At 39.9% G+C, this 18,390-nt stretch overlaps 1 protein-coding gene across 3 annotated transcripts in view; it reads left to right on the top strand.

Moving 5' to 3' along the window:
• Positions 1-5,841: 5,841 nt before the first annotated feature.
• Positions 5,842-18,390, top strand: part of LOC311041117 (matrilin-2-like) — a 13,894-nt gene continuing 1,345 nt past the window's right edge. The window contains exons 1-12 of one of the 3 annotated variants that reach the window (XM_084051616.1): positions 5,842-6,017; positions 7,966-8,093; positions 8,936-9,508; positions 9,763-9,885; positions 10,573-10,695; positions 13,351-13,473; positions 13,846-13,968; positions 14,591-14,713; positions 15,551-15,673; positions 16,478-16,888; positions 17,206-17,358; positions 18,134-18,226. In XM_084051616.1, the coding sequence (XP_083907742.1) occupies positions 7,967-8,093; positions 8,936-9,508; positions 9,763-9,885; positions 10,573-10,695; positions 13,351-13,473; positions 13,846-13,968; positions 14,591-14,713; positions 15,551-15,673; positions 16,478-16,888; positions 17,206-17,358; positions 18,134-18,226 (2,095 nt within the window). In that variant the 5' untranslated portion in view covers positions 5,842-6,017; position 7,966. Of the gene's footprint in view, positions 6,018-7,931; positions 8,094-8,935; positions 9,509-9,762; positions 9,886-10,572; positions 10,696-13,350; positions 13,474-13,845; positions 13,969-14,590; positions 14,714-15,550; positions 15,674-16,477; positions 16,889-17,205; positions 17,359-18,133; positions 18,227-18,390 lie in introns of all 3 variants that reach the window. The other 2 variants (XM_084051617.1, XM_084051618.1) reach the window with 2 other exon arrangements.

The following is an 18,390-nucleotide window of genomic DNA, read 5'->3' as shown; positions in this document are numbered from 1 at the left end:
TAACTCTTGCTTTGCAATCATGTCCTCAGTCTAAATGGCAGATACTATACCTTGGAAACTGGTCATTGAGGTAATGTGCTACCATGTATAAAAGTGTTCATTTTGTGGTCTGCAGGTTCTTTCATCGTGAGTGGAGTTGTGAGCTCTCCTTATGAGAATCTTTCCATAAACTGCTGCTGGACAACTGTTTTTAGACTGTGAATACATGTGGAGAATAAGTTCATCCAAATGTCGCTTACACTTACAATAACCTTTTCACAGTAGCTGGAATCCTCTGAGGACAAAGCAGACAAACTGTGGCAGTGTATTTTGGTAACACTAATAGCACTACAGAACTGATAAAACCCCATTTGGTTGGTTTAGCTACATGTAACAGGACCCACTGGATCATATACTATACATCATATACTATACGTGTGTGCAAATGTACCCTTGGGTTGAGTTAAATGAACATTCAGGTTTTTACCATGTATTCAGTTTATTCACAATAGTCACCACAGATAATAATACATAATACAGCAATAATAATATATAATACAACATACAATAAAACTATTAATAAGCACAGGTAATAACAACAACAATATATGATACAATGAAATGTAATGTATACAGTAATAATTCATTCAGTGTAATTGTCAATTCAGCCACTGCATGTCTCTACTGTGGTCCACCAACCTGTTCCATGATGAGACATGCCAGTGCAAATGTGTATGGGCCTGTGGCAGAGTCTGTTCTGTACAGCAGTCATTTAAGTCCACAAAGCCCAAGACCACTCAGGTCTCTCTAACTCACTAGCTCTCTGACCAGGGCTAGACTTGTCCTAAGCCTCATCCACATCTCCGGCTGGGTCTTTGCATGATGCGCTTGGTCAGCCATGTCCACAGCATGCTTCCAGGCCGTTTCAGACCTGCAGAGTACCGCAGCAAGCTGAAAGAGGTCCGAGGCTGTCGTCGGTTGGCTGTCGTCTGGCCTGTGCTGCCGTTAGCTTTCTTTAGAACCCTTAGTATCGCCTCCAAAGCGTCCTTAATCTCTCCTCCTCCCTCCTCGCAGCAAGACAATAACTCCTTAAGCAGGAGTTGGTACTTTGTTATTCTCTGTACCGGCGTGAGGAGGAAGGAGCCGAGAGAACTGGCGATGTCCAGACCATATTTCAGCTGGATGTGGTGGAAGTAGGACCCAGCGTGTTCCTCCAATACAAGTTCACTGGAAGCAGGCATGTTCATGCAGTAGTTCACATACATGCTAAACTTCTCAGCCCATGTCACAAAGCTACGTCCCACATCAGCTGGAAGCTCACACTCGACCAACTGCTTTAGGAAAACATTTCTATGGAAGTCATAGATGTCCTGCATGTTACCAAAGATGATGGCTTCCTTATTGAGGATGCTGGCAGGTTTCTCCCCCACTCCACTGGTCATCTCCCACAGGTAGATCTCCAGGCATTCACGCAGATCTTTGGTGTAGGCTCGCTCTGTCTTCAACAGTTCATCCATGATGGACCGCATCTTCCGGACAGACTTCTGGTCATCTGTCAGAGGCTGGTGGCCGAGATGAAGTTCATCGAGTTGCTGTTTTGACGGCCGTTTTTGCAGCAACGGCCCCTGTTTGAGAAGGGCAGGTCTGAGCTCTTCAACCACAGCAACGGCGTCCTCTTCTGGCTCCTGGAAGCTCTCAGTGTTCAATTTGAAAACATTATCATCTCCGCCGACTGATAAGAAGTGTAACTCCTCCAGGTCTAACTTGAAGAAAGCCTCCTGGTTGAAGAACTCCTCAACGTCTCCAGCGAGCATCATCTGAATCTGTGTGTCTTCCATCATCACTATCATCATCAACAACTGACAAGCCGTGGCTGCGAGCGGCATTTTATAGCCGAGTGTCTGTGACGTAGCATCAAATTCGAAAGATTCATAAAAGAATAACCACGGTAACGCGCCCGTGATTGGATGGGCGCAGGGTCACAGGTTAAGTTCATGTCTCGTGATCGCGTGGTGACCACGCCCACTGTCCGTCCGCCCAACCAGCTGGTCTTTAACTTTCAAACGTCAACACTTGTGACGTCAGCGTTTTATATCAGGTAGTGGTACAGTTTAAATGATGCCGATTGCCGTTGCTTAGCTAACGTTAGCTAACGCTAGCTAACGATAGCTAACGTTAGCTTATGTAATGCAGGTAACTGCGTTTGTTATTTACCATGGTGTAAAAGTGGTGCAGTGGTGTAAAAAGTACTCGCATTTTTAATGTCGCAATGTAGAAATACTATATTACAAGTAAAAGTCCTAATCAAAATTTTCTTGAGTAAAAGTACAAAAGTATTGGCATCAAAATATACTTAAAGTACCAAAAGTAGTTCATCCAAATGTCACTTACACTTAACCTTTTCACAGTAGCTGGAATCCTCTGAGGACAAAGCAGACAAACTGTGGCAGTGTATTTTGGTAACACTAATAGCACTACAGAACTGATAAAACCCCATTTGGTTGGTTTAGCTACATGTAACAGGACCCACTGGATCATATACTATACATCATATACTATACGTGTGTGCAAATGTACCCTTGGGTTGACTTAAATGAACATTCAGGTTTTTACCATGTATTCAGTTTATTCACTATAGTCACCACAGATAATAATACATAATACAGCAATAATAATATATAATACAACATACAATAAAACTATTAATAAGCACAGGTAATAACAACAACAATATATGATACAATGAAATGTAATATATACAGTAATAATTCATTCAGTGTAATTGTCAATTCAGCAACTGCATGTCTCTACTGTGGTCCACCAACCTGTTCCATGATGAGACATGCCAGTGCAAAGGTGTATGGGCCTGTGGCAGAGTCTGTTCTCTACAGCAGTCATTTAAGTCCACAAAGCCCAAGACCACTCAGGTCTTTGTAAACACAGGTCTCTCTAACTCACTAGCTCTCTGGACCAGGGCTAGACTTGTCCTAAGCCTCATCCACATCTCCGGCTGGGTCTTTGCATGATGCGCTTGGTCAGCCATGTCCACAGCATGCTTCCAGGCCGTTTCAGACTTGCAGAGTACCGCATCAAGCTGAAAGAGGTCCGAGGCTGTCGTCGGTTGGCTGGCGCCTGGCCTGTGCTGCCGTTAGCTTTCTTTAAAACCCTTAGTATCGCCTCCACAGCGTCCTTAATCTCTCCTCCTCCCTCCTTGCAGCAAGACAATAACTCCTTAAGAAGGAGTTGGTACTTGGTTATTCTCTGTACCGGCGTGAGGAGGAAGGAGCCGAGAGAACTGGCCATGTCCAGACCATATTTCAGCTGGATGTGGTGAAAGTAGGATCCAGCGTGTTCCTCCACAACAAGTTCACTGGAAGCAGGCATGTTCATGCAGTAGTTGACATACATGTAAAACTTCTCAGCCCATGTCACAAAGCAACGTCCCACATCAGCTGGAAGCTCACACTCGACCAACTGCTTCAGGAAAACATTTCTATGGAAGTCATAGATGTCCTGCATGTTACCAAAGATGATGGCTTCCTTATTGAGGATGCTGGCAGGTTTCTCCCCCACTCCACTGGTCATCTCCCACAGGTAGATCTCCAGGCATTCACGCAGATCTTTGGTGTAGGCTCGCTCTGTCTTCAACAGTTCATCCATGATGGACCGCATCTTCCGGACAGACTTCTGGTCGTCTGTCAGAGGCTGGTGGCCAAGAGGAAGTTCATCGAGTTGCTGTTTTGACGGCCGTTTTTGCAGCAACGGCCCCTGTTTGAGAAGGGCAGGTCTGAGCTCTTCAACCACAGCAACGGCGTCCTCTTCTGGCTCCTGGAAGCTCTCAGTGTTCAATTTGAAAACATTATCATCTCCGCCGACTGATAAGAAGTGTAACTCCTCCAGGTCTAACTTGAAGAAAGTCTCCTGGTTGAAGAACTCCTCAACGTCTCCAGCGAGCATCATCTGAATCTGTGTGTCTTCCATCATCACTATCATCATCAACTGACAACCTGTGGCTGCGAGCGGCCTTTTATACTATAGCCGAGTGTCTGTGACGCGGCATCAAATTTGAAAGATTCATAAAAGAATAACGACGGTAACGTGCCTGTGATTGGATGGGCGCAGGGTCACAGGTTAAGTTCATGTCTCGTGATCGCGTCGTGACCACGCCCACCGTCCAACCAGCTGGCCTAACTTTCAAACGTCAACACTTGTGACGTCAGCGTTTTATATCAGGTACAGTTTAAATGATGCCGATTGCCGTTACTGTATTTTATTATTACGATTTATTTAACATGTATTTAACATGTTCTCTCAGAATATATTGTATTAAAACAACTACATGATTAAGGTGAACCCCAAGGTGAACATCGTTAGCTAGCTAACGTTGCTTAGCTAACGTTAGCTAACGCTAGCTAACGTTAGCTTATGTAATGCAGGTAACTGGGTTTGTATGGTGTAAAAGTGGTGCAGTGATGTAAAAAGTACTCGCATTTTTAATGTCGCAATGTAGAAATACTATATTACAAGTAAAAGTCCTAATCAAAATTTACTTGAGTAAAAGTACAAAAGTATTGGTATCAAAATATACTTAAAGTACCAAAAGTAGAAAGTACTCATGCAGAATGTCCCATTTCAGAAGTTTAAAAAAAAGAATAGATCTACAAGCTCACAAATGCTTGCATGAGCTTGTAGATCGGCTATTTTCAAATGGCCGAAATATAGAGCTGAAGTGGGTAATGTTTTGTAAATAAAAATCTACAAGAACTCACTAAGAAGATTTGAAACCCAAGATAGCCTATGGCTTGTTTCCATTGGGGTCCTTTGTACTCAATTCATAGAAAAACAGTGGCAGGTTCCACTGGGGCTCGAACCCAGGACCTTCTGCGTGTAAAGCAGACGTGATAACCACTACACTATGGAACCTTGCATGAAAAGTTTGTGACAGGGGCACCAGACGGTTAATGTGATTAATCTTGCCTTAGGTTGTATCTTCTATTTATTTACACCTAACTGACATTTATGTGTTGTCTGGTTTGTGATCATCATGACTCGTATAAAAGGTAACGTAGTTTTAATTTAAACATTAGTTTATTCTGTATATTATTTGTCAAACATGTATGTGTGTGGTCGTGCGCGTAGCCTACATTACGTGCGTGCACGAATTGTGCACTTTTGAAATCGCTGTTATTTAGTGTTGTGTGTGGCTGCAATGCATGGCCCTGGTGGGAATGACAGTTCATCTATTCTAGAACAGTTTGTAGGCTAATGATTTATGTACATAAGTAGTTTTCAAACGTTTTGTTGTGCCCAAGATAACACCAAGGGCTAGTCAAAATCTCAAGGCATATTGATTGATTGATTGAATACTTTATTAGACTGAAATGCAAACAGCATGAGTGTACACTGTACACATGCAGTCATACACTGGGTCTAAAAGGATAACCCAAAACCCATGCATTATTGCTTTTCTAAAACGGTTACTAATAAACCATAATAAAAGCTGCTTTAGCTGTATGTAACAGCCAGGACCCTCTGGGTCATATAGGCTACATGTACAAAATTACCCTCACAGGTTGAGTTAAATTAACATTCAGGATATTTTACTGTGTACTGTGGCAAGATAGTTTATTCACTGCTGTCTCCACTGGTAATAAAGGGCCAGGGCTTACAGTGAGCGTCTCTAATCGTATGTGACTAAAATTACACTGAAGGTGAGAATAGACAACAGATTGTCTTTCCAACAGAGTTGCACAAGAGGCGTTTCCTAGGCTATAGTCAGACATAAACAGAGGGAGTAAGTAGTGAAAAAGTCTGGATAGAGAATTGGGGGCAGAGCAATGCACGTGCCCCGTTTCTCACGGACAGAGAAAGAAGCACAGAGAGAGTTGAGAGGGAGAGAGAGTTATCTGTGTTCATACCAGGAGTCTGAAGTTACTAGTGGGACTTCTTGTTCTTGTTGATGTCTAACATCTCTGCAAGGATTAATACACATATATTTTTATTTTGAGGAGTTTGACATATTGTCATTTCAAAATAAGGTAAGTCATTTTCATGATAATGCATATTATCTCCCTCCCAGATCAGTTCAGGTTTTATTCTTATTTTTCTTTATCAGCTGATCTATCAACAACTGAATGATGATTAATGTGGCAGAATCAATGACGTTTCTTTGAATTCTGTGATACAAAATAAAGCTAGACAACACCTGTTACGTATGTTTTCCAGTGTTTACTAGAGAGTTTTGGCAGTAACTCAGCTTCCTTAACCTGCATCATGAAAAGTCATCAAAGTTCCAGAATTTACAAAACAGAAAGGCCATAAAATGTGGTTTGTTTTTTTTCCTTCTTTTTCCCCTCTTTTTTTAAGTTGAAAATACAGCTTCAAAATGAAGGGGAATGGCTTTGAATAATCATGCAATTTCATATGCAATTTATGAAAAGTGTCCTATTTTGTATCGGATTTTGAGAGAAAAGCAAAAAATAGTTCACAGTTGCCCTTGTTGAATTTGGAATTGGAAAACATAATTGTTCACTGTTTGTGATAGTCACGTTTCAGGATAGATTTATGGTGGGAAAACAAATCTTTCTAGTCTATTGTAGAATCATTGAATCATCTGTTGGCTCCAGTGAGTCAAGCAGTGAGAAACTAAGATGTCCAGCCGTTTGGAAGTGAAGATTAGGGCTACAGTCTCCAGGTATAATAGGATATCTCTAGGATACAGCAGAACACTGCAAGTCTCTACGGTGTTTTCAATCATTCTATTAACTGTGTGGTGAAAAAAGACATCCAACAGATGCGAGGGCATAGGTCGACACGAGTGCATGAGATGCTGCATGTGTGTGTGACCCTTATATATCTGGGGTCAGCAGCAAACCATAAACTTGTCTCCTGTGCAGTTGTATCTCCCACTCCTGTGAACAGTACAGACTGAGCCCAAAGTCTGTGTCATCGCCGTGAACAGAACTGAAAATCTCAGGATTTTGTTCTTGGACACCTGTGATGGTGCCAGCTTGCTTTAGAATGAGAATACAGTACATCCATATGGCACAAATGCCACCTTTTGGAATACATTTCAGTTTCTGATGGCTTTAGAAGACCGTGCAGGCTGGTTTCAACCTGAAGTCTCCAGAGGACTAGACCGTGGTGGAATTCTGTCTGTGCTAAATCACTGGAAGCCACCCATGCTGCAGAACATGTAAAAGCCCATGCTTTTACAGTTTTGTTCGCTACATAAGATGGTATATTGAAAACCTTATATTAAAAATAAGCATAAATTAAGCTCATCCCCATTTTATGGTATGGCTCTAAAATATGTTAAATTGTGTTCTGGTACAGGACGGTATTTCTGAATGAATTAACTACCACCTTGATCACAATGTCTATGATTTGCTCCATCTTGGTTCCAGAAGAGCTACTAAATGCTGTGAATGTTGGGGTATGACAACTATTCCGCATTTAAAATGTGAAATCTGAAGCTGGGTATAGGGTCATATATGCAAGAGGTGAAAGTGTTCCTATTTATAATTCCTCCTCATCAACGACAGGTATCATGTCTCAGTGTTTCCTGTTGTTACTGTGATCACACATCCAGACCCAAAAGGGAAGCTTTTACTACATGTTGGGATATACTGGTGTTTTTATTTTCTGTGTTTTCATCATTTGATTGTCTAGGTTTTCTCAGTTTCTATGTTGATCATTCTTGTGTTACAGTGTTTGTGTCCCTTTTGTGACCCCCGGCACCTACTATCAAGCTGGGAAGCGGAATTTGTTTACCATCTACTTTTTACTTTTCTAAATGTCATTCACCAAAGATAGTATTCTCCACTCTTTCTCGTCTTTCTCCCCTTTGTCCCTCTGACACTTTTCCTGTTTCTGTTTATTTGCTGCTTGCATGTTGTTAGAGTGTTCCTACCAACTTTTCCTGAGTTCTTGTTTGTCTTCTCTTTTTAAAGACTGTAACACCAGCATCATTATTTGTCTGCTCAGAATGAGGACCCTGGCTCTCGGCCTGTTCTGCCTGCTGTGCTGTGATGCAGCCCGGCCAGAGAAGCGACGCCCCAGACCTGACGTTTCTAGGGCCCAAAATGAGTCCACTATACCAACAAAGTTAGTGGGTATGTAATCTGCTGTGTGTGTGTGTGTGTGTGTGTGTGTGTGTGTGTGTGTGTGTGTGTGTGTGTGTGTGTGTGTGTGTGTGTGTGTGTGTGTGTGTGTGTGTGTGTGTGTGTGTGTGTGTGTGTGTGTGTGTGTGTGTGTGTGTGTGTGTTGTTTGTTGTTGTTGTTTGTTTGATGTTTGTTTATGAAGACTTACTTTATTAACCAATTAAACCTTAATACTTAACATGGTGTAAGTGATATGTTTTGTCTAAAACAGAACAGTTTTGTTTTGTTTTGTTTTGTTAAAAAGTTACAGCTCTATATTCTGATAGTAATCATAATAGAGTGTTTGTTCAGTAACAGAGGTGTCTGCATCTCTCCAGCTCTTTAGTAAACAGAAAATACATTTTCAGCTGGAACACCAATTTTATCCAATCAAGAGAAAGAACCAGTTTCAATTTATAGTGTTCCAGTTCCAATTTTGTCTGTTCATTTTTCATCACTTCCAATTACACTTGTTTATCCTGCATCCTGTATGAGTTCTCTCTCCTGACTGGTTAAAATTGGTGTCCTGACCTGAAAATATATTTTCTGTTTACTAAAGAGCTGGAGAGACAGGGAGACCGTTGTTACTGAACAAACACTGTATAGCAGAATATATAGCTATTTGACATCGATTTCAACAAACCTACACCACCTTTATTAAATACTTGTAAATATGGCAGATGTTCTCCCCAGAATAGGGATGCATTCAACTGGTTAAGACTTGGGTCATGAACTGAGCTCTGATTTAAAACAACATTGGTCTCAGTCATAAAATCATAAAATCATAATGCTTTTCCTGTGTCCCTGAACTCAGAGGACCCCTGCAAAGGTGTCCCGCTAGACTTCGTCTTTGTCATCGACAGCTCTCGCAGCATCCGTCCGAACGACTACGAAAAGGTCAAGACCTTCATCGCCAAGCTACTTCAGTTCCTGGAGATAGGTCCTGACGCGACACGGGTCGGCCTGCTGCAGTACGGTAGCGTTATCCAAAATGAATTCTCCCTCAACACCTACACCACCAAGGCCGAGGTAGTGCAGGCCGTACAGAACATGGAACACTTGGCCTCAGGAACCATGACCGGTCTGGCCATCCAGTACACCATGGAGACTGCCTTCACAGAGGAAGAGGGCGCACGCTCAGCGCACCTAAACATCCCACGTATCGCTATGATTGTGACGGACGGGCGGCCCCAGGACACGGTGGAGGAGGTTGCGGCTCAAGCGAGGCAGGCGGGCATCCAGATCTTTGCTATTGGAGTGGGCAGGGTGGATATGAACACCCTGAAAGCCATAGGGAGTGAGCCTCACTCTGAGCACGTGTACCTGGTAGCCAACTTCAGTCAGATTGAAACGCTGATCTCTGTGTTCCAGTCCAAACTGTGTGGAGGTGAGTGTGCTCTGCTCTTGTCCCCCCTCAGTGGAGATACAGTACATTTTGAAATAGTGAGAATGGCTGATCCCTGCATTGCGGTAATGTTTTACTCATTGTGGATTTTTATCTCTCTCTATTTTATTTTTATGCATTTGTGTGTGTGTGTGTGTGTGTGTGTGTGTGTGTGTGTGTGTGTGTGTGTGTGTGTGTGTGTGTGTGTGTGTGTGTGTGTGTGTGTGTGTGTGTGTGCATACGCATACTTGCATTAGGTTCAAATATGTGTGAAGAGGTGGACCATCAATGCCAGCATATCTGTGTGAGTACCCCAGCTTCCTACAGGTGCAAGTGTAGGAAAGGCTACACCCTCAACCCTGATGGCAAGACTTGTAAAGGTGAAGGAACTGCTTTTCTTTTATCAAACATTACAAAACCACAAGCATACATATGTAACATTAAGGGCTGTGTCCATAAAATGTTTTTTTTATTAGGTGCCAGCGCTTTTCCCTGGCTTGCAGTTTTGTGGTAAAGACACGCTGGAGCGCTCCTCTTCCCAGCGTGGAGCATTGCATTTCCATGCTCTGTGCGCCTCAAGCAGAAAATAGTTAATACGTTTGGGAGAGGAGCACCGCTCATCAATACATTCCTATGCAGAGGGTTGGAGAGACATAGCCTCAATCATTGAGCAGAGGTGTCTCGCTTAGTTCATGTTTAGTGCTCTGGACATGATATCTAAAGTGCTCTGCAGCTCAAAAACGCTGTCTGTGGACAATAATGCTTTTGCATTTTAAAGGATACTACCTGTGTCTTCTTTACCACCAATGGAATCCATCGTTGTCTAAACATAGCCAAGTAAAGCAACAACAAAGAAACAATACTGTAAAGACAATATAGCTCTACATTAAAGTAGACATGCTTCTTTGTGACTAGTATAATTGGGCATGTCTGCACCAAGCTAGATTCAGTACCTTCCCACTGTAATAGTCTTCCATTCCTCTGGTATTTGTAGATTAGTGAGCTAAGCTGTCAAATTGAATTGAATGAATAATAATACATTATTGGTGCCTCTGTCATTGTTGTAGCTGAGGACATGTGCGCTGTGGTGGACCATGGCTGTGCCCACATCTGTGCCAACCTACCTGATGGTTATGAGTGTCGCTGTCGTCCAGGTTATCAACTCAACAAGGACCTGAAGACATGCAGTAGTAATAAAACCACTTTTCTTTTTATAATAACTTCACTATTTCTCTCTCCTATCCTCACATAATTTCCTTCCTTAGTCACGGAACCCTATTCTTTTCAGTTTATTGCATCCTGTCTGTATTTATGTGTATCTGTCAGTACAACGTTAATCAAGGTATTACAGAAACACACATAGACATACATGGAGAATTTTGTTTACGCCTCCATTCTATTGTAGTGCAACGTGGCCTCATAGATTAACTGGGATTACAATCCCCGGGACCAGTCCAAAGGACACACACATTTTGTGTCCAAGTGACATCTATCCACCTACATTTGGAAAATGTACCTCCTGTTCATTTAGTGGATGTTAGCCAAACCTAAAGTGGAGGAGGTTTCCTTTAAGGAAGTGTGCTTTTTCAATCAGTCTACCAGCTGTTGAAATGTGGTGTACTCTAGTAGCTATAACGCCATATCAAAACAAGTATGAGATCATTTGATGTTTGATCTTTCCCAGTACAGACTTTAGCTGACAGTTCTGTACCTCCAGATTATTGTATTAAAGGAAAATTGTAAATGCTTTTCTCATACTGACAATGTCCTTGTACGTATACCTGGATATTGATTTCAGCAGAACGATCCGTGTCTAAAGAAAGAAAACATTCTGACTTCATCTTGATCTCCTCTTTGGTAGTCTAATGATGTTTACTTTCAATTAATTCAGGCTCGATTAGAGACTGCTTTTATCTACATCGATACAGTTTCTTTCTATCTATAGATTTAGACATTCTTGTTGTCTTTTCTCCACTAATTTGTAGTAAAATCATGTTGGAATATGTGATGTTTTGAGACCAGATTGCATCTCTGTATTTGGAGTGGTACACAGCAGAATCCTGAGTGTTAATCTAACTCTGAGAGTGTAAGAACTGACCCGTATATGAGTGGTGACCTGAGACTCGATTGCTTCAGTGTTTTGAGTTGTAGTAGCAGCAGATAGTCTTAGTTGTAGTTGTGGTAGTAGTTAATTTGTTGATGGGAAATTCACCCCCCTCAGTTATTGTGAACTGGGGAACCATGGCTGTGAGCATGACTGTATCAGTACTCCAGAGTCCTACTTCTGCAGGTGTAAGAAGGGCTATGTTCTCAATCTGGATGGCAACCAGGACAGTTTACAAGGAACACATTCATGCTGAAAGTGGCAAATTCTTCTGCGTAATCAAACACTTTATTTGAGCTAGGCAGCACTGACATTTGTGTTCTAGGTCATGTTCTGGGCTGTCCATGTGTGTCCTATGAGCTGCCTTGTACAAACCAAATAACCAAATGTTATTTGTTACACATTACTACTGCTTAGTTATAACAATTCACTAGCTTGATATTGGACACCACATCTTCAAACCAATGGAGCTCAAAAATATTTAGGTTGGTTATATCCAATTTATTTTATTATAATTTAAAAGTTATTTTCTGCTTGAAAATCAGACATAGACTCTTGTAAAAGAAATATCTGCTCAACCTGATGTTGTGGTTGTTTGATGCCTGCGTTATTGAGAAGATCATGGATCTTAATAAAACATACCCTGTAAACAAAACAAAAAAGCAGAAAGATTCTTTAAATATATCTTAGGCCACAGAAGAAATCAAATCGTAAAAGTCCATTTCTATTTTATGAAGGATACTACCTGATTGTATATTATCTCCTGTTAACATCCAAATAGATATGTTTCCGTTATGTCTGCCAGCTCTCCTTTTACGCATGGTGAGTGACAGAATAAAATGTAGATGTGGAGAACTATGGAGCAGTGAGGAGGTGTCACAAATCTCTTTTAGCTCAGAAAACCTTCAATTCCCTATTTACCATCATTCAATCAACATCCCTTTTAGGGTAAAATGTTTTCCACTTACTCAGTGGAAACATGGACACATTTTTTTTTTTTTTTATAACTTTGTGTTTATTGAGGATACTTCAAACAGTTACATTTATCACTTTTTTCCAATAAAATAAAACAAAACAAATCATAGAACAGACATTTACATGAACTTAGGCAAACAAAAAAACAAAAAACAAAACAGAAAATATATTTACATATTACCTTTTTAGACCTTTGTGGGGGTGCACATTAACCTCATTTTCTTACGTCATCACATCCCTTCTCTTAAGATTATGTATATTATCCATTTTTCCCATCTTTTTTCATAGAGATCTTCCCTTATTTTCAGTTTGAATGTCAATTTTTAACATGGACACATTTGATGACACAGTTTTCTTCTTGATTGACCTTTGAGTTATTATTCTCTTCATGTAGAACGACAGAACTGTATTATTAGCATTTGCCGCATGATATGATGATCATGTTGCTAATGCTAATAACATATTTCTAATCCATGTGAATTGTCATCATGTAGTCATGCTTTAACCACCACTTGAACCCCAGCAAGCCTAATCTGGGGGAACATTCGCCAAAAATAGCAGATCTTGTGAGCTTGTAGATCGTCTACTTTTGGCAAAGTACGAGGTCTGTTTCACTAAGACTAGAGGGTTTGAAGTGGTTAAACAGTTACAGTATCATGTTAGCTTTCGCTTTCCCTTACACTGCTGCTGGCAATGGCATCATTTACATGCATCTTCTGTGCCTTTCTAATGTTTATTTCTGTGCCTTGACTAACTATTATTATAGAGATTGACCACTGTGCTGATGGCAAACATGGATGTGAACAGGAGTTTATGAACACAGAGGATTCCTGTGTGTGTAAATGTAGAGATGGTTACACACTAAGACCTGATGGGAAGACATGCAAAAGTAAGTATCATCAGTACTTTTATTTACTATAGCTTTATATTTTATTGAGTTATGTAACCTGACATATGTAGAAAATGAGATGCCCGTTTCCTGGAAACTGCTAGATGTTCTGGAAATTAGTTTATATAACATAACTGTAAGTGTGGTTGCATTATATAAATGTTGTTATTAGAAAAACTGTCCTGCATTGGTACTGCAAGAGTGCAAAACCGTATCGCCAGCAACGCTGCAAAAATCTAGTATTCCAAATGATTATAGTCGATGCAAATCATTATTATGACCATTCAAAATCTGCCCATGTCTCAAAAAGATGCAAAGCATCCTTCTTACTAACCTTATAGTGTAATGCTATACAACCTTGATTCACTGCAGAGATCGACCACTGTGCTGATGGTAACCATGGCTGTGAACAGGAGTTTATGAACACAGAAGACTCCTGTGTGTGTAAATGTAGAAAAGGCTACACACTCAGACCTGATGGGAAAACATGCAAAAGTAGGTCTTACCTGATGCTTACTGTCTATATGTTTCAAGGTATAAAGGGAAATATTTTGTTCATTTTTTTAGATAACCTCTTGCATTGCCTAGTACGTTAATGTCTGACAGATTATTCCTAGACTGGTTTGATCACATTAAAAACAACATGAAAATTATTAATTTACAACACACGTGTTTTGCGAACATTTGCCGAAAATAGCCAATCTACAAGAGATATATGGTGTAGAGGGAAATACTAGAGGATCTAGTATAGAGCCCTGAGGGACCTCGGTCAACTAATTATATACTGTAGTGCATGGTTCAAGAGGTTAATACGCTGGTGATCATTGTACAAGAACTTCAACATTTCTTTGATCTTGTGGGACTTTGCCTCGATCCTGTGGCAGTAGCAATACAATAAGCAAATAAAGACTTAGTTACGGGTGATTATTTTCATATCGCTGTATGTATTGTTCCATACTGTACAATGTACACTACAATACAGTATTGTGTAATGCTAACTAAGGTAAATTTGTATTTGCTGTTCATAGACTATCCCGGTCTTGAACAAACATCTGCCGTAATGTGCCTTGCTTACTAATCTCGTCATCTCAGTTCTGATGAATGTGATTCACTGCAGAGATCGACCACTGCACTGATGGTAACCATGGATGTGAACAAGAGTTTATGAGCACAGAGGACTCCTGTGTGTGTAAATGTGGAAAGGGCTACACACTAAGACCTGATGGGAAAACATGCAAAAGTAAGTCTCACTCATTTTGTTTTTTTGGTCAAACATTTATTCAATCTTTATTTAAAATGTAAAATAAAGATTACACATATAAACAACATACAGGGGTATGCTAGGGTATTAAGTTTAAGATCTTGTTGCAAGAGGTTCCAAGAACCAGGTGCACCACTGCTGAAAGCTGTCTTTCCCTCTTCTGATTTGTCGAAAGGTACCAGAAGGACTAGCCATTTATTCCACTGCTACCGTATGTGTGTGTAACATGGTTCAGAGCAGGCAAAGTGTGGGGGCGGTTTCCCAATGGTTCCAGGCAAAACAACAGTTGTCCATGTTAAACCAGGCTCTGGAAAAGAACACAGCAATGATATACGATGCCTTGGCTTGAACAGTGTCTATTCATTGTACAATGACTTTAACCTATTTCTGTGGAATACGAAACATCCTGCTTAACAGAATTGTGTAGTAAGATGTTAGATATAACAGGACTGGAGTAATCTGTTTACTAAATAAGAAAATACAAACAATTATTGATAATATAATTTTTACAACAGCAGATTAAAGACGGGTAATTACTTTTTGTGTACTGGGAGTATTGGCGTTTATAGATCAAGTATCCTTTTGTATCAATTAATGGTGGGTTTTATTTATGAGATAAATATAGCTATTGAAATTTTAGTGTGGTAATCTGAATGTATTATATGTTGTAACTGAACAAGTTGCAGGTTTTTTGGCAAAACTGTCTCCTGATAATATTAGACTGTGCAATCACTTGCTTCACTTTTTTAAGCTTTCCTCCTTGTCAACATTCCACAAATTCTTCCCCCAATTGTTCTGAATGATGTTTCACTGTAGAGAATGACCACTGTGCAGATGGTAAACATGGATGTGAGCAGGAGTTCATCAACACAAACAACTCATGTGTGTGTAGATGTAGAGAAGGCTACACACTCAGACCGGATGGGAAAACATGCCAGAGTAAGTCCAAGCTCATCATAAACGTAAAAATGTACATATATATTTAAGCACAGAATTCTTTGATCAAATACCATGGAGAGGATTATTTTTATTCTTTAGAGATAGAAACATGGAATTGGTAAACATGGTATTTTTTCCACTGAGAATTTCCTTTCTAGCATTGTTTCATGGTTTAATAACTGTATTAGTAATGTAACAGTAATAATAGACACATCGTTTCTCTCAGTGTTACTTTATATGCATAGTTTACATTGGATGAGTAAAGTGAAAGGTTGATTTTAACTTACTATCTCAATACTCATTTGTAAACATACTAAATAGCACTAAGCCAATTTGTATTCACTAAGCAATTTGGACTGTGGAAGCTTTAAATCTCTTGTCAGAGAGTTATAATGTTTATATGACTGGGTTCCCATATGGGTATTTCTTTTACATAACTAATGAATGGGAGGTTGTTAATTATTGGGGGTATTTTCTTAATTTTCCCTCAATACTGGATTTAACTAACATTCTGTGATCATGTTCATCATGATGAGGCATCAAGGTCTGCAGATAGTGATATTGTTTTGTGTAACATCCATGCACTTACCGTTTAATAACTCTGCTTGTGAAATGGGACCTTAATAAAAAATAAAATAGAAATAACAGGGAGCAAGATGAGAATACACATTTCCATTATTAAAGAGAGGAGGTATAGATTTGTACACAACTCCTACCTCAAAAGGAATGCAATAATTATCAAACAGTTTATTGTGTTTGTTTAAACTACTGGTATATGTTATTAAATGAAAATCTCTCTGACAGAGACAGATTGTGGGGATGGAGTAATGGATCTGGTCTTTGTGATCGATGGTTCCAAAAGCCTGGGCCCTGAGAATTTTGAGCTGGTCAAGAAGTTTGTCAATGGTATCGTGGACTCCCTGGATATATCCACAACTGGCACACATATCGGACTGCTCCAGTACTCCACCAAAGTCCGTACTGAGTTCACCCTTGGCCAGTACATGACAGCTCAGGATATCAAACAGGCTGTGACCCGTATGCAGTACATGGGCCGAGGTTCCATGACTGGATCAGCTCTACGTCACATGTTTGAGTACAGCTTTTCAACAAAGGAAGGTGCCAGGGCAAAGCTCCCACACGTGTGCATTGTGTTCACTGATGGAAGATCCCAGGATGATGTTTCAGAATGGGCTACCAAGGCAAAAAATGCTGGTACAGTACAGTTGATTCTTTTCATATGATAATATAGTAGGCTATCTTACACCTGTACAGTACATGCCGAGCTATTACCAATCACAGCAAGGCAATGAGTTAATGCTTTTTCTGTCATATAGGAAAATATTTGTAAATATATTTCAGAGGATTACGCGTAGAATAATTTAGCTGTTGTTTAAATTCTTACTATTGTTATAATATTATTAGTAGTTACAAACCTGTTTCTATCGATTTGAAACTATCTGTAAAGTTTGTGAAATTGTGATTAGAAAAGACATACATTTTTGTGACACCTTGGTTTATGTAACTTGCAGGTGTCACAATGTATGCTCTTGGTGTTGGCAAAGCTATTGAAGAGGAGCTGAGAGAAATTGCTTCTGAGCCTGATGATAAGCACCTGTATTATGCTGAAGATTTTGAGAAAATGGGAGAAATTACAAACAAGTTGAAGTCAGTGATATGTAAAGGTACAGTAACCTGCATGCCGTATCAATTTAAATTGATTAATCAATTCTAATGAACAAATATGTAATGCAACATCTATAATCCAATCACATCTTAAACACTATTTATCTCTATTTACATTCCATCTGTTACTTTCACTGATGCCCTCAAACAAACACAGAAACATCACTGCTCTTTCAACTGTCAGATTTATTCTCTCCTATGCCCTGCATGTCAGCAACGGTTTCTTGATGTACCGGTAAGTACTTTCAGCCATGTAGAGATGAGAGAGGATGTCATGTGTCAAGTGTCATCTGTTTTCCAGAGTATTTTATTGCAAAAAGAGCTTTACCACACAAACAATAATTCTTTTAAATGTGTTGAAGTCATCTTATTTGTTTTCTTGTTGTAAAAAAATATATATTGGGCTTTGCTCAAACAAAGTGACATCATAATATTATTATTAGACCTGTGTGCACTGCTCCTTGATGTTCTATCCTGCAGGACATTGTCACTGAAATATGCAAGAAGTCTCTTTCCTACAATAGTGGTGCGTCTCTGCCCTCTACTGTCTCAAAAGTGCAGTGCAGTGACTTGATCATAACATTGCCATCTATTTTGTGTTCACAGATGAATGTTACCTATACCTATATGAATGTTATATGAAATTATAATAGTGTCCAATGGTCACTATACCAGATCACGTTTTAGAATGACTGATTACCTAATCCCAACAGAGGGAATTCATCTCAGTCATGATTAATACTGCATCTGTTAATGAGCCTTCTCTCCCAACAGACAAGCCATCTGATAAGGATATGTGCCAGTGTGAGACTCTGATAACATTCCAGAACCAGGTGACAGAGAAGCTGAAGACACTGACCCAAAACAATATCCTTTAAAAAGAAACAAATAGAGAGATTGGCTTTTGAAGGGGAAACCGACCATAACGTTTTATTCGTATGTGGTTTATTATTCCAAAGTCCTTGGACAGAGTCTTTGAAGGCTCATGGAGTCTGTCAAATATAAGCTAATCTAATTCAAACATCATTTTT

Source organism: Gymnoscopelus microlampas (genome assembly GCF_963454915.1).
Source record: "Gymnoscopelus microlampas genome assembly, chromosome: 3".
Taxonomy (NCBI): domain Eukaryota; kingdom Metazoa; phylum Chordata; class Actinopteri; order Myctophiformes; family Myctophidae; genus Gymnoscopelus; species Gymnoscopelus microlampas.
Note: the sequence above shows the minus strand (reverse complement) of the source record. Positions and strands in the feature narration are given on the sequence as shown.